Source organism: Pyxicephalus adspersus, chromosome 8 (genome assembly GCF_032062135.1).
Source record: "Pyxicephalus adspersus chromosome 8, UCB_Pads_2.0, whole genome shotgun sequence".
NCBI lineage: Eukaryota > Metazoa > Chordata > Amphibia > Anura > Pyxicephalidae > Pyxicephalus > Pyxicephalus adspersus.
This window is the reverse complement of record NC_092865.1, coordinates 2220601-2238277: the sequence shown is the minus strand read 5'-3', so window position 1 is coordinate 2238277 and position 17677 is coordinate 2220601. Positions and strand designations below refer to the sequence as shown.

The 17677-nt window shown below is 43.6% G+C and overlaps 1 protein-coding gene across 14 annotated transcripts in view; it reads left to right on the top strand.

Moving 5' to 3' along the window:
- PTPRF (protein tyrosine phosphatase receptor type F) overlaps positions 1-17677 on the top strand; it is a 552192-nt gene that overhangs the window by 507280 nt on the left and 27235 nt on the right. For 7 of the 14 annotated variants that reach the window (XM_072419315.1, XM_072419313.1, XM_072419316.1 and 4 more), the window contains 5 exons: positions 2353-2370; positions 4826-4936; positions 15467-15736; positions 15816-16397; positions 17278-17411. In XM_072419315.1, coding sequence (XP_072275416.1) covers positions 2353-2370; positions 4826-4936; positions 15467-15736; positions 15816-16397; positions 17278-17411 — 1115 coding nt within the window. The remainder of the gene's footprint in view (positions 1-2352; positions 2371-4825; positions 4937-15466; positions 15737-15815; positions 16398-17277; positions 17412-17677) is intronic. The other 7 variants (XM_072419326.1, XM_072419324.1, XM_072419320.1 and 4 more) reach the window with 1 other exon arrangement.

Sequence of the window (17677 nt, the reverse complement as noted above, 5' to 3'; positions counted from 1 at the left end):
ACAGTCCCCCTTAATCAGGGGCAGTTGGGGGTATGAGGAGGAACAGTCCCTCCAATTATTGGATGAATGGTTGGACATTCCCTATTTAGCAGCGCTTGGTAGGAGGATTTCTCTACCTCTGAGACGTATACGGAGCCCTTTTTGGAGTACCTGGACCACCTCCATTGCCCATCCCGGAATGCGGAGGAGGAAAGCACCTTGGGGCAGTATTGGCAGACACCTGGCAGGATAAATACTGATTGAGTTGTTGTTTTGGGTAATATTATGCGCTGTTTGTTTTGCAGGCGTGTATGTTGTTGTAGCACAGGCCCAGAATAACCCCGCAGGCCGCACAGTGCCGAGCAGCAGCCATCACCCTGTGTACAGTGCAGCGCTTCTGACTCATTAGCTAATTGCCCGTTGTCAGTAAGCTTATTACCCATGGCCGGGCGCCAGGAGACGCAGCCTATACCAGGGGCCCCGGACCCTAATGGCTTTGGATCTCAACGTTTGCGTGCCAGCGCACAGGAGGGGGTTAAAGGCGATTTTGTTTTTTGGATGGCAGACTCAGCATGGAGGACGCTGGGATAATTTGGCTTTATGGAAGAGAGACTCGCTCTGTTGTCTCCATGGCGACGGCATTCCGTTTCTTCCGGGGAATAAAAAAGTTTGATGTCTCCCTGGCACGGCTGGCGGTAAATATTGGCTGGGCACTGCTGAAAATCCGGCCGACCTGTTTGAAGTGGGTGCAGAGAGGCCCCGGCGGAGCTGGCGGCTGCACATTGGGAAATTAACACTTTAAAATCCAATGTTGGAATCCAGTTTCATCCGGGTGAATGTGCTAATTTGCTACATTTGTAACATTGTTATAGCTGAAGAATAGAAAACAATGAATCTGCATTCTGACAATCCCTAGACATGCGTGTTATTGGTGAGCCAACCGTCTACATACAACAAACACGTATGTAGCTGCATTACATAGCAAAAGACATGTAACCTGCATGCATGTGTTCCTGCAGGAGAATTGGGGGTGGAGCAACACTGTCACATGTCCCACACCCTCCTGGCTATTGGCTAGTGACTGCACTGGTAACACAAACCCCTCCCACCTTACACCATAGACACTCCCACTGCAAGACCAATCCCTTCCTTCAGATATCGGCGCTCTGTACACAAAATTCAGCTCATTATCCTGGAAATGATGGAATGTGTAAGTGATATAATAAAGGGGATTCAAATATTTATATTTCAAGTTTTTGATGGACAATTTAATATTTTATATGTAATGACAAATGTTTAATTTCACAGACTAACTTCTCCACTAACTTTTTTTCCCAGAATTCCCTGCAGGTTTATACGATAATGCAGAGCGGGCAGCAAATAATTCCAGGAGCCTTTCTATATAATGGGGAGTTATTAGCATCCTGGCTCTAAGGGGTCCCATTATGCCCCCAACAATTCCCTGCAATAGATGGGAATTTATACACCAGCAGTCCTTGTATTCTATCACTCAGCATTGCAGTGCTGCAGCCTCCATCAGTCTAGTTTTAATGGCCGTGTCCCCCACTACATGCTGTGATCCCATCCTGCAACCCTGCATAGTGCAGGACTCCGCATATGCACAGGGGCTGAAGGATGGAACCACAGCACATGGCAGGGGACAGGGATATCCAGTGAGAGGAATTTGTAGGTGAGGGGCAGTCCCTGTATTGTGGCCGAACTTTTCAGTGACCATCAAGCTGTTTTTGGGTGGTCACTAAAAAATGCTGGGCGGTGCACCCAGCTAAAAGGGCCTGGGGTGAACCTGGATATCTGACAGTGCTGGAAGTGGCTGATGAAGGCTGCTGTACCGGTATGAACAAAACTTAGAACAAACTGGCTTCTGTAGACATAATATAATAATTCTTCTCTACCAAGGACATTTTTTGACATTGGTTCCAATGTTTGTTTTCAGCAACATCGGCCCAATCACTTTTCACATCCACCAAACATTTCCTGTAGCATTGAATAGAATAGGAAAGGTTACACCTCCACCAGCACAGGATTGGTACCAGGCAGCAATAATAGCGTGGCATAGAGAATTCTCCATCCGCCCTTGCTGCCCGCTCTGTTTTATTAGATAAACCCGTCTGACTTGGCGCTCTCCAGTCCTCGTGTTTAATTAGTTCATGTAATTCCTCTTTCTTATTACAACAATCCTGCTTACAATGGAAATGACCTCTTTATTGACATGAGTGGTGAAGGCGCAGCCTGAGCGCCGTGTCTGTGGTTTGCCCAGCGTCCCCTGTAATCTATTAATGTCCCCTTCTCTCTCCTCTTCTAACCACTAACAACTTCTTTCTAATCTTATTTGCATTCCCATTACCCCACCAGGTGGTACACCAATCAGAGGTAAGAATGGCGCTGTAATTCCGACACTGCCGCCATCCCGCCGCATTCCTCGTGTCTCATCTGCGGCTCATCCACCTTCACGATTGACATGACCAGCGTCACTTTGTCCGTGTTTATGTGTGTTGTATGATGGTCATGCTGGGAGATTCTCACTCATGTGTGGCACCTATAGGCCTGGTTCACACTGGCAATCAGTTGGCATTTTCCATGCGTCTCAGCAACCAGACAAATGCCCAACTCCTATATATTGTAATGGGCAATTCATACCAGTGGGTATTTTATTAAACCCCCCCACCTACAAACACAATGGACCTGAATTATTAAAGCTGTCCAAGGCTGGAGAAGATATACTTTCAGCAGTAAAGCTGGGTGATCCAGCAAACCTGGAATAGATTTCTTAAAAGTCATTTGCTATTGGTTTGCAAATGTTTTCAATCCTGGACCAAATCCATTTCAGGTTTGCTGGATCACCCAGCTTCACTAATAAAAGTGTATCCTCTCCAGCCTTGGAGAGCTTTAATAAATCAGGCCCAATATTACTGCAATACACATTCACAAATCTGCAGCCAGTGTGAACGATGCCTTGCAGAGAATGTTTCAGCCATATCACCAAATGTTGTAAAAGTTACAATGTTGCAAATTGTTTCTACAAGTAAAAAAAATTCCAAGAACAAAAAGTTTCATCCCTTTCAGCCAAAAGTTTTCATTTTGTTGTGGCAGGGAGGAGAATTTAGGGGGATCTCTTTGTCTTCTGTGCGCCTGTTGGGGAATTATTCCCTCTTTTCTGAACAGGAAGTGATAGGAAATCTCTCCAAGACCAAAAATGGAAATGGGGCTCCCCCTGCACTGTGAGCGAACGGCTCTGTTCTATTAGATTTATCGGATCCCTCGCTCCATGTTCTGTCCCAGCTCTCTGCAGTCCAGGGGGAACCCTCACTGGGGCATTGAGGGGTAAGGTCCATAGAAGTCCTTTGTAATGTTCCCCAAAATGAAGCATTTATCCCTTGCAGCATATGTGGGGGGGGGGGGGGCTATTTTTATTTCCAGGATCTATAGATTTCTCATCATTGATAAAAAACCATCTGAGACCCTTATTTTCCCAATTTTTAGGTAATGTATTGTTCATTTATTGTGAACCTGCACAAACCTTCCATTATCAGCTGCTCTGTGCAGTGCTATAGATGGGCACCATAGCTACGGCCAACATGTGAAGAGTTCTCAATGGCTATGATGGAAGAGTCGGCACAGATAGAGAACATCAATATCAGTCAGAATGTGTTCACTAGATACTTCATGGGGTTCCATGTGTTGGGTGTCTTTAGCTTCCTTTTGGTTATTTTGTCATCCTCTTCACCATCGCTCTGCACCCCCCTAACCACTAACACCCCATCTATCCAGCCGCAACACCACCAAAGGCTTCATATATGGAGATCACAAATCCACTTCAGCCAATGTGCTTCCTGTGTTGTATGACATGCTTCAATCTCATGTATTGTGATATTGTGTACAGATTATTTATGTGTATTGTAGATGTTCGAGGTCTGGATCTAAAACAAAGAATGTCAAAAAATAAAGAATCAACAACTTTGAATCATTTAAACACCACTTAGCATGTAGTAATAGTAACCAATCACTGTGTAAGAGCTGTGCAGGGCCCCTTGTTTTTTTTTTTTTTTTTTATTTGACTTTTTTCAAATATTAACATTATGGTATAAACTATTATAGAATTAAATATTTTTGTATATAAAAATGGAATAAGCGGTGCAATAACCTATTTAGGGTACCTAGCCCAGACCCCTATCCGGCCTGCAGTGTTCCCAGACTTAGTGACCACATTTTGTTCTTTTTAGCCCATCTTTATATTTGGGATATAAGGAATCAGAGTCTATGATATCAAATTCATGGAGAAAAATGTGCAGGAAGTCCTAGACCTTGCCTCCCCAGTTTTTATATCCAGCTCAATTTCTAAGGCTGTTATTCTGCATTTCTAATGCTGCCAGTGCTGGCTTAGACTCATACCTGTGCCTATTTAGCTGCCCAAAAATGTTAAATAATTGCAATCATCCTTTAATTTTCATGGATTATATAGTGAGAGCTGCCTAGCAGGTCATACAGTCTGCATTCACTGTAAGTGAATACTGCCACCCTGTGGCAGAAAGACAGAACTACAACAGGCAGAACTAGGTAGGTCATAGTCTGGGCAAGGTCTTCTGATGTTGAAGCCAGTAAGTGAATCTTCATACTGGAGATAATGTGAGCTATATTGCAGCACAATGCATTGATTAAGTAAAAAAAAATAAATTAAAGAAAATGTTTTGTAATTTGTGCTGATATTATTACATGTTTATCAGGTATAATATATATGAATAATTAAAACAAAGATTATTTTCTTTATTTTTTAATACCAAAGAATTGTCTCTGGGTTTCTTCTCACTTAATCCTTTGTTTTCTGTAGGTGCTCTCCAGATTGAGAACAGCGAAGAGTCTGACCAGGGCAAGTACGAATGTGTCGCCACCAACAGTGCCGGGACGCGCTACTCTGCCCCAGCGAATCTCTACGTGCGTGGTAAGAACTCCTCCCCATCGGTTCTGGCGAATCACCTTCATGGGTCACACTCTCCAACGACCATCTTTACCAGACCGCAGTGCGGCCAGAGACGGAAAGCTTCCATCAGGGGCTGAATAGTGTGTTTCTCGCTGAGTGTCATTGCGGTGTGAGTGCGAGGCTGCGTCGTCGCTGCCAGCGTGCAGATAAAGCATTGTGGAGTATAACGTGCTCTGTGCAGCAGCTGCACGCTGGTCTCTGGTGTATGGGATGCCATATGCTTTGTCTTCTGTCGTGACGAGTTGTGTTTAATGAGAATTAATGTGATTTCCGAATCGACTGAAAGAATTCCCACATTTATTTCCCTGATTATGTGGAGAGCGGAGACGCTGCTCATATCTCTCCTTGTCATGTGATTCTGGGTTTGCTTTCATCCTCTTTCAGGGAGCTGCACACAAGTGGACCCACAGGGGGCGACACCGGAAAAAAAGGACACAATTCTTACCCAAATGCAAAAGCTTTATTGGTCAGAAAATCCTTTCTGGGCCTAGCTTTACTCCTCCTGGGTTGGACTTATAATGTTTTAGCTCCACCCACCTACCTGTCCAATCAGAATGCCTTTATGTGCCACAGAGGTGCTTTTACTGGGCAGGGCAGTTGCAGATGATGGGGATTAACCATAAAGTCCTCCCCCTAGTAAAGTCAAAATAGTTTCAGAGGGGCACACAGACTTTTTCGACTTTGAGACACTTTCTGCACTAGTGATGGTGAATATATATATTGATAAATCCTGTAGTGTCAGGTGATCATTGTCAACTGACAGTGATCATTATCCCATGTGTAATGTATAATGTGACAGGGTTGGTTCCATGCAAAGTGTGATGGGAAAAGGGGACTGCTAGGCTACCCATTCCCATACCCGATCCCATTCCCAGTTCTGATTTCCTCACAAGTCTTTTGTATAGGAGAGATACACGTGTAGGAAAGTCTGTGTTTATCCATTCACTCAGCTATCCTGTGGGGGTGGGGTATTATCTCAGGAATTCAGCGTACATAATGTGAACTGGTACAAAATCTACAATTTAAACATCCCACTGACGCTATGATTCCAGCTTGTGACTGCTACAAGTTGGTTTTTCTTTCATGGACAAAAGAAAGATCATTTCTTGTTTTCAAAGAAAAGTGTTTGAAATGTTACGTGCCCAAAATGTTTCCAAGGTCGCCTCCTGTGTGTCAGGGCAGGTATTGCAGGATATTCAGGGAAGGAAGGGATGACATGCTGTGTGCAGGTCTCTGTCTGTAGCTAACCCAAACCAACAAATCCGACTCTCCCTCCTTTCTCCATCCCGTCTCTCACTCTCACATCTGTATCTCCTATCTCTTTATCTCTCCATTCCTTTGTTTTTTCTCTGTACCTCTTTTCCTTCTTTTTTCCTTGTCTCCTTTACTGTCTCTCTCTTTGGCTCTGTCTCTCTCTCTACAAAATCTCCCCATATCCTTCCGCTCTTTTCTCTCCCTCTCTTCTCTTTTTTGTTCTCCTCTTCCCTTTCCTCTCCTCTTCTATCCCCTCGTCCTCTCCTCCCATCTTTTCGTCTCTTTTCTCTCTCCGTTCTTTCTTTCTTCTCTCTCCCTCTCCATATCTCTCTTCCCTCCTTCATCTTTCTCCCTTCTCTTCTATCTCCCTGACTTCTCCCCACCTTTTTCCTCTCTTGTCTCTTCTTTTCCCTCCCTTTCTTCTTTTCCCACCTTGTCTTCTACTCTCCTCTTTTCCTGAAGAAGTGAGTAGGCTTTTAGGGCAAATAAAGATACAAACATTTATTAACCAAGGATTGTAGTGGTCCTATTCTTAACATAGAACAACTGTTCTAATAGATAATTGAATCATACACAAAAGACTTGTCTCAAGTTCCCGACACGTTTCACCAAAAAGGCTTCCTCAGGGGATTCTTTACTGTGCTTTAATTTTGATTTTTAAGCACAGTGATTACACTATGTAAGTAATTATTTACCATTGTTGCATAACTACTATTGGTTACTATTGTTGAAATATTGATTGATGTTCTTTGATACTGAACCTAACGTCCTATCCATTCTTTATATTTATTATTTTTTTATTATTGTCTTTTATGTGTTAGCCATTGTTATTGTTCCCCCATCTCTCTGATCTCAACAATCCCCCAAAGAAGCCTTTTTGGCAAAACGTGTCGGGAACTTGAGACAAGTCTTTAATTCTGATTACTATTTGCAAAGTGTAAACACTGTATATTGTGCTCTTATATTCATTATTTTGTGTATGATTCAATTATCTTTTAGAATAGTTGTTCTATGTTAATAATAGGACCACTACAATCCTTGATTAATAAATGTTTGTATCTTTATTTGCCCTAAAAACCTACTCACTTCTCCACCCCCTCCTTTTAACTAAACTAATGATGTCAGGCAATAACAGAGAATAATCTTATTGTTACTCCAAATAATTGTTACCCTCCTGACACTTCTACTTCTTAATCTTTCCTGTCTTATCTTTTCCTCTCTTCTTTCCTCTCTCTCGTCTCTTCCTTTTCTTCCCTCTCTTATCCTCTCCCTTCCTTATTTCTATCCTTTCCTTCTCTATCGTTCTCCTATCTCCTCTTCTATGTCATTGTCTTCTCCTCACCTTTTTTCCCTTCATTTATTTCTATCCTTATTCTCCTTGTCTCTTTTCTCTTTTTCTTCTCTATCCCTCTCTATATCTCTCATTTCTGTGTTCTGTCTCTCTCCATCCCTATTTCTTCACCCCTCGGGACATGTGACCCCATGTATGAACACACCCCGCTATGAGTGTCTCCTGTTCTGGCCGTGATATAGATGTGTGTTCTGTGATCTGTATGTCGTGTTTGTCCTGTGTGATTTCTGTACAGATGTGTGTGTTGGCAGACGGAATCACCGATAAGCTCCTTAGGGAGCCAGGATGCGATTAAACTTTCCTAATTTTAAGATACGAATTGCCAGTATGCTGGAAAAGAGGGCTTGCACTGTGCTGGCCGTGATACGTGGCGTGTGACACGTATGTTGTTGCTTGTACACATGCAGTTTGCTGTTTTTACTCTCTCTATGTTTCTCCTTGTCTCTATTCTTCCTCGTCATCCTCATCGCACCGTCATACAATCAATCCTCCATCTCTCAGATCAGCGAGAAGGTTGGTCCCTTTCACTTCTTATCCAGATAGAGATTGGCACGTCTGGTAACTCCCTCCCCACCCCCCCTTGGAGAACAGCAGAGGTGGGCTCAGGACAGAGCTCCTCCCCTGCAGAACCTGCTTACCCTGCCTGCCATAATTCCTGCAAGACTCCTTCCTATATGCAAGCTGAACAGTGCATGGTGCCCCTCCCTGTCACCTCCTCTTCTCTTCAGGCCCCCAAGCCTATTCCTTTTAGACCTTGTGACACTTCTACGATTCTGAAATTCCCTTTCTCTTCTAGGTTTTTTGTATCATTCCCATTGAAAACATCACCCATCCATAGTTTGTGGCCTCTTGTCATTAAAGCAATGTGATGCTTTGATTTCATCTTGCATGCTTTATCATAAAACTCATCAGCTCTGATCCATCAAGCTGCTACAGAAGTAAGGCATGCTAAAGTGGCCTTTGTATTATTATCTGTCATTTTAGCATGTCGAATGCACTGCTCACACACATTCATCAATAGTGCAGCTTGATGCATCGGTGTCACAGGCATTTTAGATGGAATAGAACTAGCCAATCAGAATCCTAATGTGTACGATTCAAGCTAATATCTTTACCTGTTCTACTGAGTCAAACCATCCAAAACTATTGAATTTTATTGGAGGAGCTGTGCATAGCCATGCCGACCATTGTGGCTTAGATGATCTGCAAAGCCTTAGAAGCTTCTCCAAATATTGCTGTACAAAAGCACTTCCATAAGCATGATATAATGGAGCAGATATATCACTTTTAGGGGCTTTGCCTCCTTTAGATCCCCTTACTCCATACAAATCATACACAGTGAGTCCAATTGCTGAAGTTTGCTAAATGTGGCCAGCAACATTCTACCACCATGAATGATCAGAACCTGCTCGGTCACACTCATGTCCCTCCAGTATTCCACAGGCACCAGGCGGTCCCAGCGGAGGGGGTCTTTATTTGTTTGGCAGCGGATAAAGACACGTACTCCACCCCACCCCCCTTCCGCTGTGTTCTTGGAAGCCGCTCCAGCTCACCCAGGCATTTAATTATTGCTCTGCGACTCTGCAAGGTCATATATTAAAGAGTTCTTTTATCTGTGTACCGCCGATCCGCTCGCTATCCTCCCTCCCCTCCATGCTATTTTCATCTGAGAAAATTTCCCTGAGCGAATGCAAATTGTAGAGTGCGGCCGCCCTCGGTGAACCCCGGCGCACGATCGTCAGAGCGCCGACCCCCGCTCTGAAGCTGTGGGTCCGATAATGATACACAGAGGGCCCCGGTTCTGACCGCCTTTGCCAAATAATTTAGCTTAGAACTTAGACGTGAAATGGAATCCGAAAACAGGCAGGGACTCATCTGAAAAATGTCAGCGGTGACAGTCGCACAAGCGGCTCAGGCTCATTGAAATGGATCTTCGCCATTGCTTTGTCTCCTCCGCTCAAATATCATCTGTAATGGCGTGTAAAAAGCGGCGCTTTGTGCGGAAAGGAAGCAGACTCTGCCTTGGCTATTGTAAGATTTTGCAGTTATTCAGGCCTCACTCTTTGAATCCCCCAGGTCCGATTTGCCTGTTTTCAGCTTTTACCAAATATTAATGGTCTTATATATCCCACATGGCAAAAGGTCTGTGGACACCTGGCCACCACACCTAGATGAGCTTGTTGGAGACAATCCACAATCAATGGCCATTAATATGCAGTTACTCCAGTGTTCCAAGACAACTTTCCACAAGATTTTGGAGGGGATTTGCCCACAATTGGTGAGGCCATGTGCTGATGTTGAATGAGAAGACCTGGCTCACCATTCCAATTCATCCCAAAGGTGTTCAGTAGGGTTGAGGTCAGGGCTGTGTGCAAGACACTCGAGTTCCTCCCCACCAGACTGGTGACCCCATGTCTTTATGGAGATAGCTACCCCGGGGCACAATCATGGGGGGGGGGGCAGAAAAGAATCTTTACCAATCTGTGACCACAAGGCTGGAAGAGCACAATTGTCTGCAATATCTTTGTATGATGGAGGATTATCAGGACCTTTCACGGGGGTCACCTAAACTCCTTTAATGTAGGATTTCCCCCGGTTCTCTGTTTCAGTGGCGTTGTTTAATAAGACTGATTGAGAGATGAATCTCCCTAGTGTGGATATTAACCACAATAAAACACTCAGCAGAGGATCCATCCTTCCCATATTTTATCCAAAAGTAAAATGAAAAAATTGCCTTTCCATGTACTATAAATACAGCTCCCCCTTGTGGTGTGGCTTAGCTTTGTTTATATACAATGCCATGTGGTCCTCATCGATGCTGACCTGCTGATCACTGGCTTTCTTGCAGCTGTAACTCAAAGGAACAAATTTAGAAATCCAAAGAAAGGAATTTAGGTTATTTCCTACCCATACCAAGGTAAATTATCAGCTTGCAAGGAATAATTGGCGTAGCTTGATAAATGTGTTGACAGTTCACTTTGCATACAATAGCCAATCACATGCAAGGCAATTTAAAAGAATAGGATTTTTCCTGATTAGAGGTAAGCAAAGCTTCATCCTTATTTATTATTTTAAGTGAAAACCCCTGCTGAATTTGCTGATATTCCTTTAGTAAAACCTCATTGAGTGTTCAAGAAAACAAAACAATTACCTAAAGAAGGTCCAAGGTTCTGGGTCCCATCAAAAGCCAAGAAGAAGAAGAAGCCCCCACCTTCATTTTGCCCTCCCTGTGGACTGCTTTGCATTTTGCAGAAACGTGATGTTACACCACAATTTGCTTGCATTTCTCTGCACTTTACAAATCATCAGCACAGATGGGGAACACTCAGAGATGAACCCAACATTTCAGCCTCAATGCGCACAGATTTACATTTCAGTCCCTCAGAACTGTCAGCCTGGTTTCCACATATTTTGAAATTTCAATAAATCATTTTTCTTTTTTCTATTTCCACAGACGTCCGCACGACTTTTCTTTTTTCAAGTTACGTTTCGCAGACCTCCTCCGGGTGATAACCTGTGAGCGTCATTTTGTGGAACGCGGCATCTGCGAAATGAGGCGCGGAGGGACCGACTGGCGGAATATGTTAAACTTCAGCTTTAGGCTGTCACCGCGTTTTTCAGCACAGGAGATAATCGGCGGTGATTGACGCTCGTCTGCCTGACATGGAATCGCTGTCCCGCTCTGACCAGCCGTTCTGGGCTCTGCTTAATGCTCTTGTTATGAATATCATTTCCATGCCGAAGCATTAATGTCCCACGAGGATTCAGCATTTTTCTTTTTTCTTCCATTATCTGCGCCGCTTCTGTCCTCTAAACTGTCCCAGTGAGCTCAGTGCCAAGCCAAGCACAGCACATTGACAGTGCAGCAATAGGTACTTTAGAGTCAATTAATGCCACATTTTACTGGGTATACCTACCTCCGCAGTCTGCCTTTATGGTCTACTTGCTCAGCCCGCCTCTCTTTGACATTGCTCATTGTCCAAAGGATTAATACTAACTTGTCAACTGCATATTGTAACAGAGAGAGGGAAATCAACACTATATATATGCATGGCGGACAGAAAAATGGAAACAGTGATCTTGCAGCAAAACTGCATTTACCCTTGTCATTTGTATTTGTAGATCTGGATAAACAAATGCAACAGCTGCAATAATAGATTATCCTTTAAACAAATAACTGAGAATGGGTTTACAGAATCACATTTAAGAGGGGAGACTGCAGTCTTGTAGCCACCTCCGGTCTGCCCTCATAGTGAAGGAAATGCATGCTCATCTACAGAATCCTGGACTTTTCAGTTCTTTGCTATGTACTTATTATCTTTCCCAGATTTGCCCCTACTGCAGCCTCTCATTCTTTGACTTGCTACAAAGTTGCAGTCTGATCACTGGAGGTCAAGAGACTTAGGAAACACTTCCTTGTGCCTGCAGCAGACTGATGAAATCATCTCAGCCTAGGCAAAGTCACTGACTGAAGCTTAAGGCCCAATTTATATAAATAAAAAATGTAGCTTTTATTAAAGAAAAAAAAAGGTGTCAGACAATGTGTTATGTTTGCAAACAACTAAAAATAATAACCTGAATCAGCTTTATAAACTTTAATCTGCAGTTATGGATTTAAGTACCGCCAGGGCCCGCTTTCCTTCCTTCCCCTAATCTATGCCTGAGAAGCTTGTTTTTTTTTTTTGCAGAAAATGTACATTGTTATGTTCTCAGTAAGAAATACAATCACGGCTCCCTCACTGAGCAGTCACTTTACTAAAGCTCCTTTCTAAGTGGCATCCGTGAAGAGGCCAATTAGCTCTCCTGGCTCCGGGTCCCTCCGTTCCTTCCTGTGGTTGATGTGAGATGAATGAAAGAAGATGCCACCATTCGGGGGGAGTTATCAGCCTGGCACAATCTCCGGGGATGGATAAGGGTGATATTGAGTAGCTGGTTAATGCAGTGAGGTCACCGCGCGGTGCAACGTGAGAGCCTCTTGGCGATTTGGACATCACTGATGGTGGCGTAGGGGGAAAACGTATCAAAGCTTCTGTTGCACCGCAGGCTGTAACTGCACGCTAATGCCTCCTAAATTATTCAACGGCCTTCATTCTTCCTCCTGCTCCTCCTGTACCTCGTGCCAGCCTAACCTCCTCTCGGCGAGGAAAGCTGCGGTCACAGGAGGGTCGCGGAGTGTTCTATCACCTTACTGCAGAGTCTGGATCTCCTGACCGCGGCTGCTCTGGCTCAGCACTTTTTGGAGTGCAGTAATTGCTTCCAGCATTTTTCATTTAGAACTCCTGCCAACTGTCCTTGCTTTTCAACACCAATAGACTTCAGGAAAAATGTAATCTTTTTTTGCAGAATATTGCATTCACTTTTATTTTCTCTTCCTGTTATCTTGACTTTCACATTAATATTTAAAACGGGGCAATTTTACATGCCAAGAAAAAAGAAAAGAAAATTAAGTTTTCAAAAGTCGTCTCGGGTGTCTGATTCTCATTGTAGAGTAACGGGCCAACCTAACTGTGTACAATTATCTTATGATTGGGGAACATCGGCAACTGAAAACTGTAAATCATCATTCCAGGTTTTCCTAATCCCATTTATTGGAAGTAAAGTGGAATTCTGCAGTCTGTCAATAACATTACATAGGCGGTTTTTTGGTGTTTCTAAACTGGGCTTATTGATCCTGACACTGGATCATATTTTCCACTTCTTTTAGTAGGGGGACAACTTAGTTCATTCTAAGTAAATTAATGCAGAGTTGTCACCCTGTCCGTAATGAGCATAAAGGTTTAGAACCTGAATTGCAAAAACTGTCCCCCCCCCAAAAAAAAATAAAACACAGGACAAGATACTACTATTGCTAGTACAGCTGATCTTTCTTTGTTTTTCTGACTTATCATGAATTGTTCCACACAGTGTCTCTATCTGGAAGTGGGGATTTTGGTAGAGGAGCAGGGTTTACTTCTCATGTCAAAGCTGCCAAAATGACTGATGTTTTGATGACTGTGTGGTCTATTGAGTGGTCAGGTAATGATCAGGAGAATTGAAGGAAGCACAGGTACACAGAATGGATGAAGCAGAAGCAGGGAGATCCTTGCACTGCAGGTTCTCAGGTGCCACTTCCCCTCCAGCAAGGGGAACAGTGAGCAGCACAGTGGTGACTCCACCAAATCTGACCGCAAATCTGGTGAAAATAAGCAGCAGTGCTTTAGAGGACCTCACACTGTAAATATACTTATAAAGTGAGTGTCTATGCAAAGTGCATCATCCGGGAACTATAGTCCAGAAGCAAAACCTCCCTGGAAAAGATTGTGACCAGGGGTCATGCAAGCCTAGATACCTCAGGCAAATTTACCAGAATCATTTAACTTGACAGAAGGACTATAAGATCAGTCCAGGATCTGAGAACAATAAGCACATACAGGGTGCATTCCTTGTTCTCATTTTTATCCCTCCTGTAACAGTCTTACAGAACTGGAAGTTGTGCATGAGGCCTAAAGTAGTCATATTGCAGCCATTTGTATGAGGCCTCGTCCTTTGCAGTGGTAAAAGATGTCATAAACAATTGTGTCAGGCTATCTATTTCAGAACTGTATGGGGCCATAAGATGGATCAGATAAAAAAAAATCAGAAATGATAAAACCTGGTCTACCATAGTGCATGCATACATCCCTTCAGTCTTAGAGCCCCTGAAGCATGATCCTTAATAACCCTTTTTACCCCACCACCCTCTGGCCATCTTGGTTATCCCTCTACCCCGGCCCTCCTATGTCCTCTTTCCTGCTTGAAGCATGTTCTATGAATGGCTACCATCTCTCGTCCTCACCTAATGCCGCTGGACACAACGCTTTCTCCGTACCACTCCAAGGTGCGCTAACAGTAAAAGGAAAAGGTCAAGATGCTACACTGGAAACAAGACCACCATCATACCATTGCCATCCACATCAGCCTCACCCAACTGGGCTGGTGGAATCCCAAGTTTTGGAGAAATATAAATCAAAATGTTTCAGATCTGAAAACCAAAACTGTTCTGTCATGTGTAGGGTTTTATTGCTGTGTGCTTCTGATGTTTGTGCATATTGCTCCTAAAGCCTAACTCCGGCCTCTCTCTTAGTTTAGTTTTGGATAGAGTGGGGAAGTATGAAAACCTCAGTCAGGTCCTGACTATTATTGGATCCATTGGGAGGACTTTCACTTTATTTACTATCTTGGTGGCAGATATGGTGACCAGCATAGGAAGTAAGAGAAAAGCTCCCCCAAGCAACAATCAAAGCCGAATAGATCTCCTGACTCTTCCAAAAAAAAGAGATTTTACTGCAATGTTTCCCTATTGTGGGCACAACTCCTCATTTTCTGTAATGGAGACACTCATGGCTAGATTTGTTTAGGAATTAATGATGATAAAACATGTCAGAGGTTTGAACCCTCCCTCACTCTATCTAATACAAAGAAATACATTTTGTTTGAAGATGAGCTTTAGAATATTTTTCATGCCATAACCAAACTATTTGCGTGCACCTACAACAGATGTCAGGCAGATTTCTATCTCCTGCTTGGGGTTGCTGAATGGTTTCAGTTTTTATTAATTCCTCTTGGTGAGTGATTTGTGCAATTTGTATTGAAGTTGTTGTGCAGACAGGACAGGTGGATAGTCCACTGATGAGATAACCAACCTTGGCTTAGAATGAGTTTAAGACTATATCTGGTGACCTTTTATATGAAGGAGACATTTATGGAGAAAAGGTTTAGGATTCATTTAGATTTTACATATTAAAATGTATCAAACATTCATGAAGAGTCTTCGGCTTTCCAGAAATGATCTGATTGAATCTAATGTGCATTGTTGGAGTTTTACCACTCTCAGTGCCTAAACTCTGCTCTTATTTGGCTCATTTCAGTGCGCCGTGTGGCCCCACGTTTTTCCATCCCCCCAAGTAACCATGAAGTGATGCCTGGAGGCAGTGTGAACCTCACCTGTGTTGCAGTCGGTGCACCCATGCCTTATGTAAAGTGGATGGCTGGCGCGGAGGAACTTACCAAAGAGGATGAGATGCCAGTAGGGCGCAATGTCCTGGAACTGACCAATATCCGTGAATCTGCTAACTACACCTGTGTGGCGATCTCTTCACTTGGCATGATTGAGGCGGTGGCACAGATTACAGTAAAAGGTAAGTGCACATGATTGAGGGAGCAGTGGGAAGAAGGAGATGATAAGCTTCAATATCATTTATCTCATTGTTTCCACAGCATTGCCAAAACCACCACAAGCCGTAATGGTAACAGAGACGACAGCCACCAGTGTCACCTTAACATGGGATTCCGGAAACCCGGAACCATTGTCCTATTATGTTATCCAGTATAAGCCCAAGTTGTCAGAAGGGTCATTCCAGGAAGTGGATGGTGTGGCCACCACCCGTTACAGTATCGGAGGTCTCAGTCCCTTCTCAGAATATGAATTCCGCGTCATTGCAGTCAACAACATCGGCCGGGGACCTCCAAGTGAAGTGGTGGAGGCAAGGACAGGAGAACAGGCCCCATCAGGTCCTCCTTTGAAAGTCCAGGCCCGAATGCTCAGTTCCAGTACTATGATTGTCCAATGGGATCCCCCAGAAGAAGCCAATGGTCAGATCCGTGGGTTCCGGGTATATTACACATCTGATCCACATTTGCCCTTTAGCATGTGGCAAAAGCACAATGTGGTGGACAGTCTGCTGACCACAATCGGGGGACTAACAACAGGAATCACTTATAGCATTCGGGTTCTAGCCTTCACATCTGTTGGGGACGGCCCACCTTCAGATATGGTCCAAGTCAAGACACAACAGGGAGGTGAGTGGTTTTGTTTAGATGTATCCACAGTTACTACTTTTCATTAAAACGTTATTAAAGGGGCAAAGAAGCAATCAGGGAAGGTAAAATACTTTTTCTGCCCTAATGGAGAGATTTGCTGGCTTCCATTGAGAAGCAACAGAGAGTTAAAGGTGAGTCTCTCCACAATGAATAGAATTCTTCTTCTAAACAGTTATCACCTATTAAGGTGTACGTATTGGGGAATGTCCCCTCTATTTCTGTTGTGGTGACAAATGCTTCATTTTCCATTACTTTTAATCTCGGCTGTAATGAACACCAGGACAAAAAGAGGGTTCAATCTGCCCAGCATGGATTCAGACCGCAATACCAATCCTACCCTGGGAGGGAAGGGGCTCAGGTATTGCCCCTTCCCACCTAAAACTAGCACAAGCTTTACATAAACATTTTGCTGTCTGATTTTTAAGCAGCCTGTCATTCCAAGTCAGTTCCTTGCACATTATTTATTCAGATGCTATCAACAGGAAAGTGTCTGCGGTGAATGGCAAGGGCACACATGCCTTTCAGATGTATTTATGGTGCTTTCACCCTGTTCACTGACCCTAAAATAAAACAAAAACAAAGCTTACAAATGTGTGCTAGATATATGCCTTGTGTTTCCTCATATTTAGTTTTTCCCAAAGCAATTCTTAAGGCTAGCTGCTTGCATTGCTTTGCATGCACATGAAAAGTTTTCAGAATGAAAGGGCTGAACCACGCGCTGCACTGGATTTATAATGGGCCTGCACTATTCAACAGTTCAGATGTAAACGTTTTTAGCCTTCTGCATTCATGTGCCCATTGCTAATATTATAGATGTGGAATTTCTTTTTTTTTGTTAATCAGAGTGTTTTCTCCACAGTTCCAGCCCAGCCGGTCAATTTCCAGGCAGAAGCAGAGTCAGATACCCGGATAATGCTCACCTGGCAGTCCGCATCACAGGAACGCATTAGCTCCTATGAACTGCAGTACTGGGAGGGGCAGGACGGACCAAAGGTAAAAGACATTGTCATATTGCGGCATCCGGTAACCACATAAACCCAAATTACACATTGACACATTGTACTAGAGAACACAAAGCAGCTGAGAATTAAGCTGGGAAACAACTGGAGAACGCCAAATAATGTATTCATTGCAGTGATCCACCCAGAATTTCTTTTTAAGCTGGGTGGGAAGAAATTGTAGGCGGGTGGCAGCCCTGGTATTGTGACCCAACTTTTCAGTTACCACCCAAAAACAGGCAGGTGGTTGCTGAAAAGTGC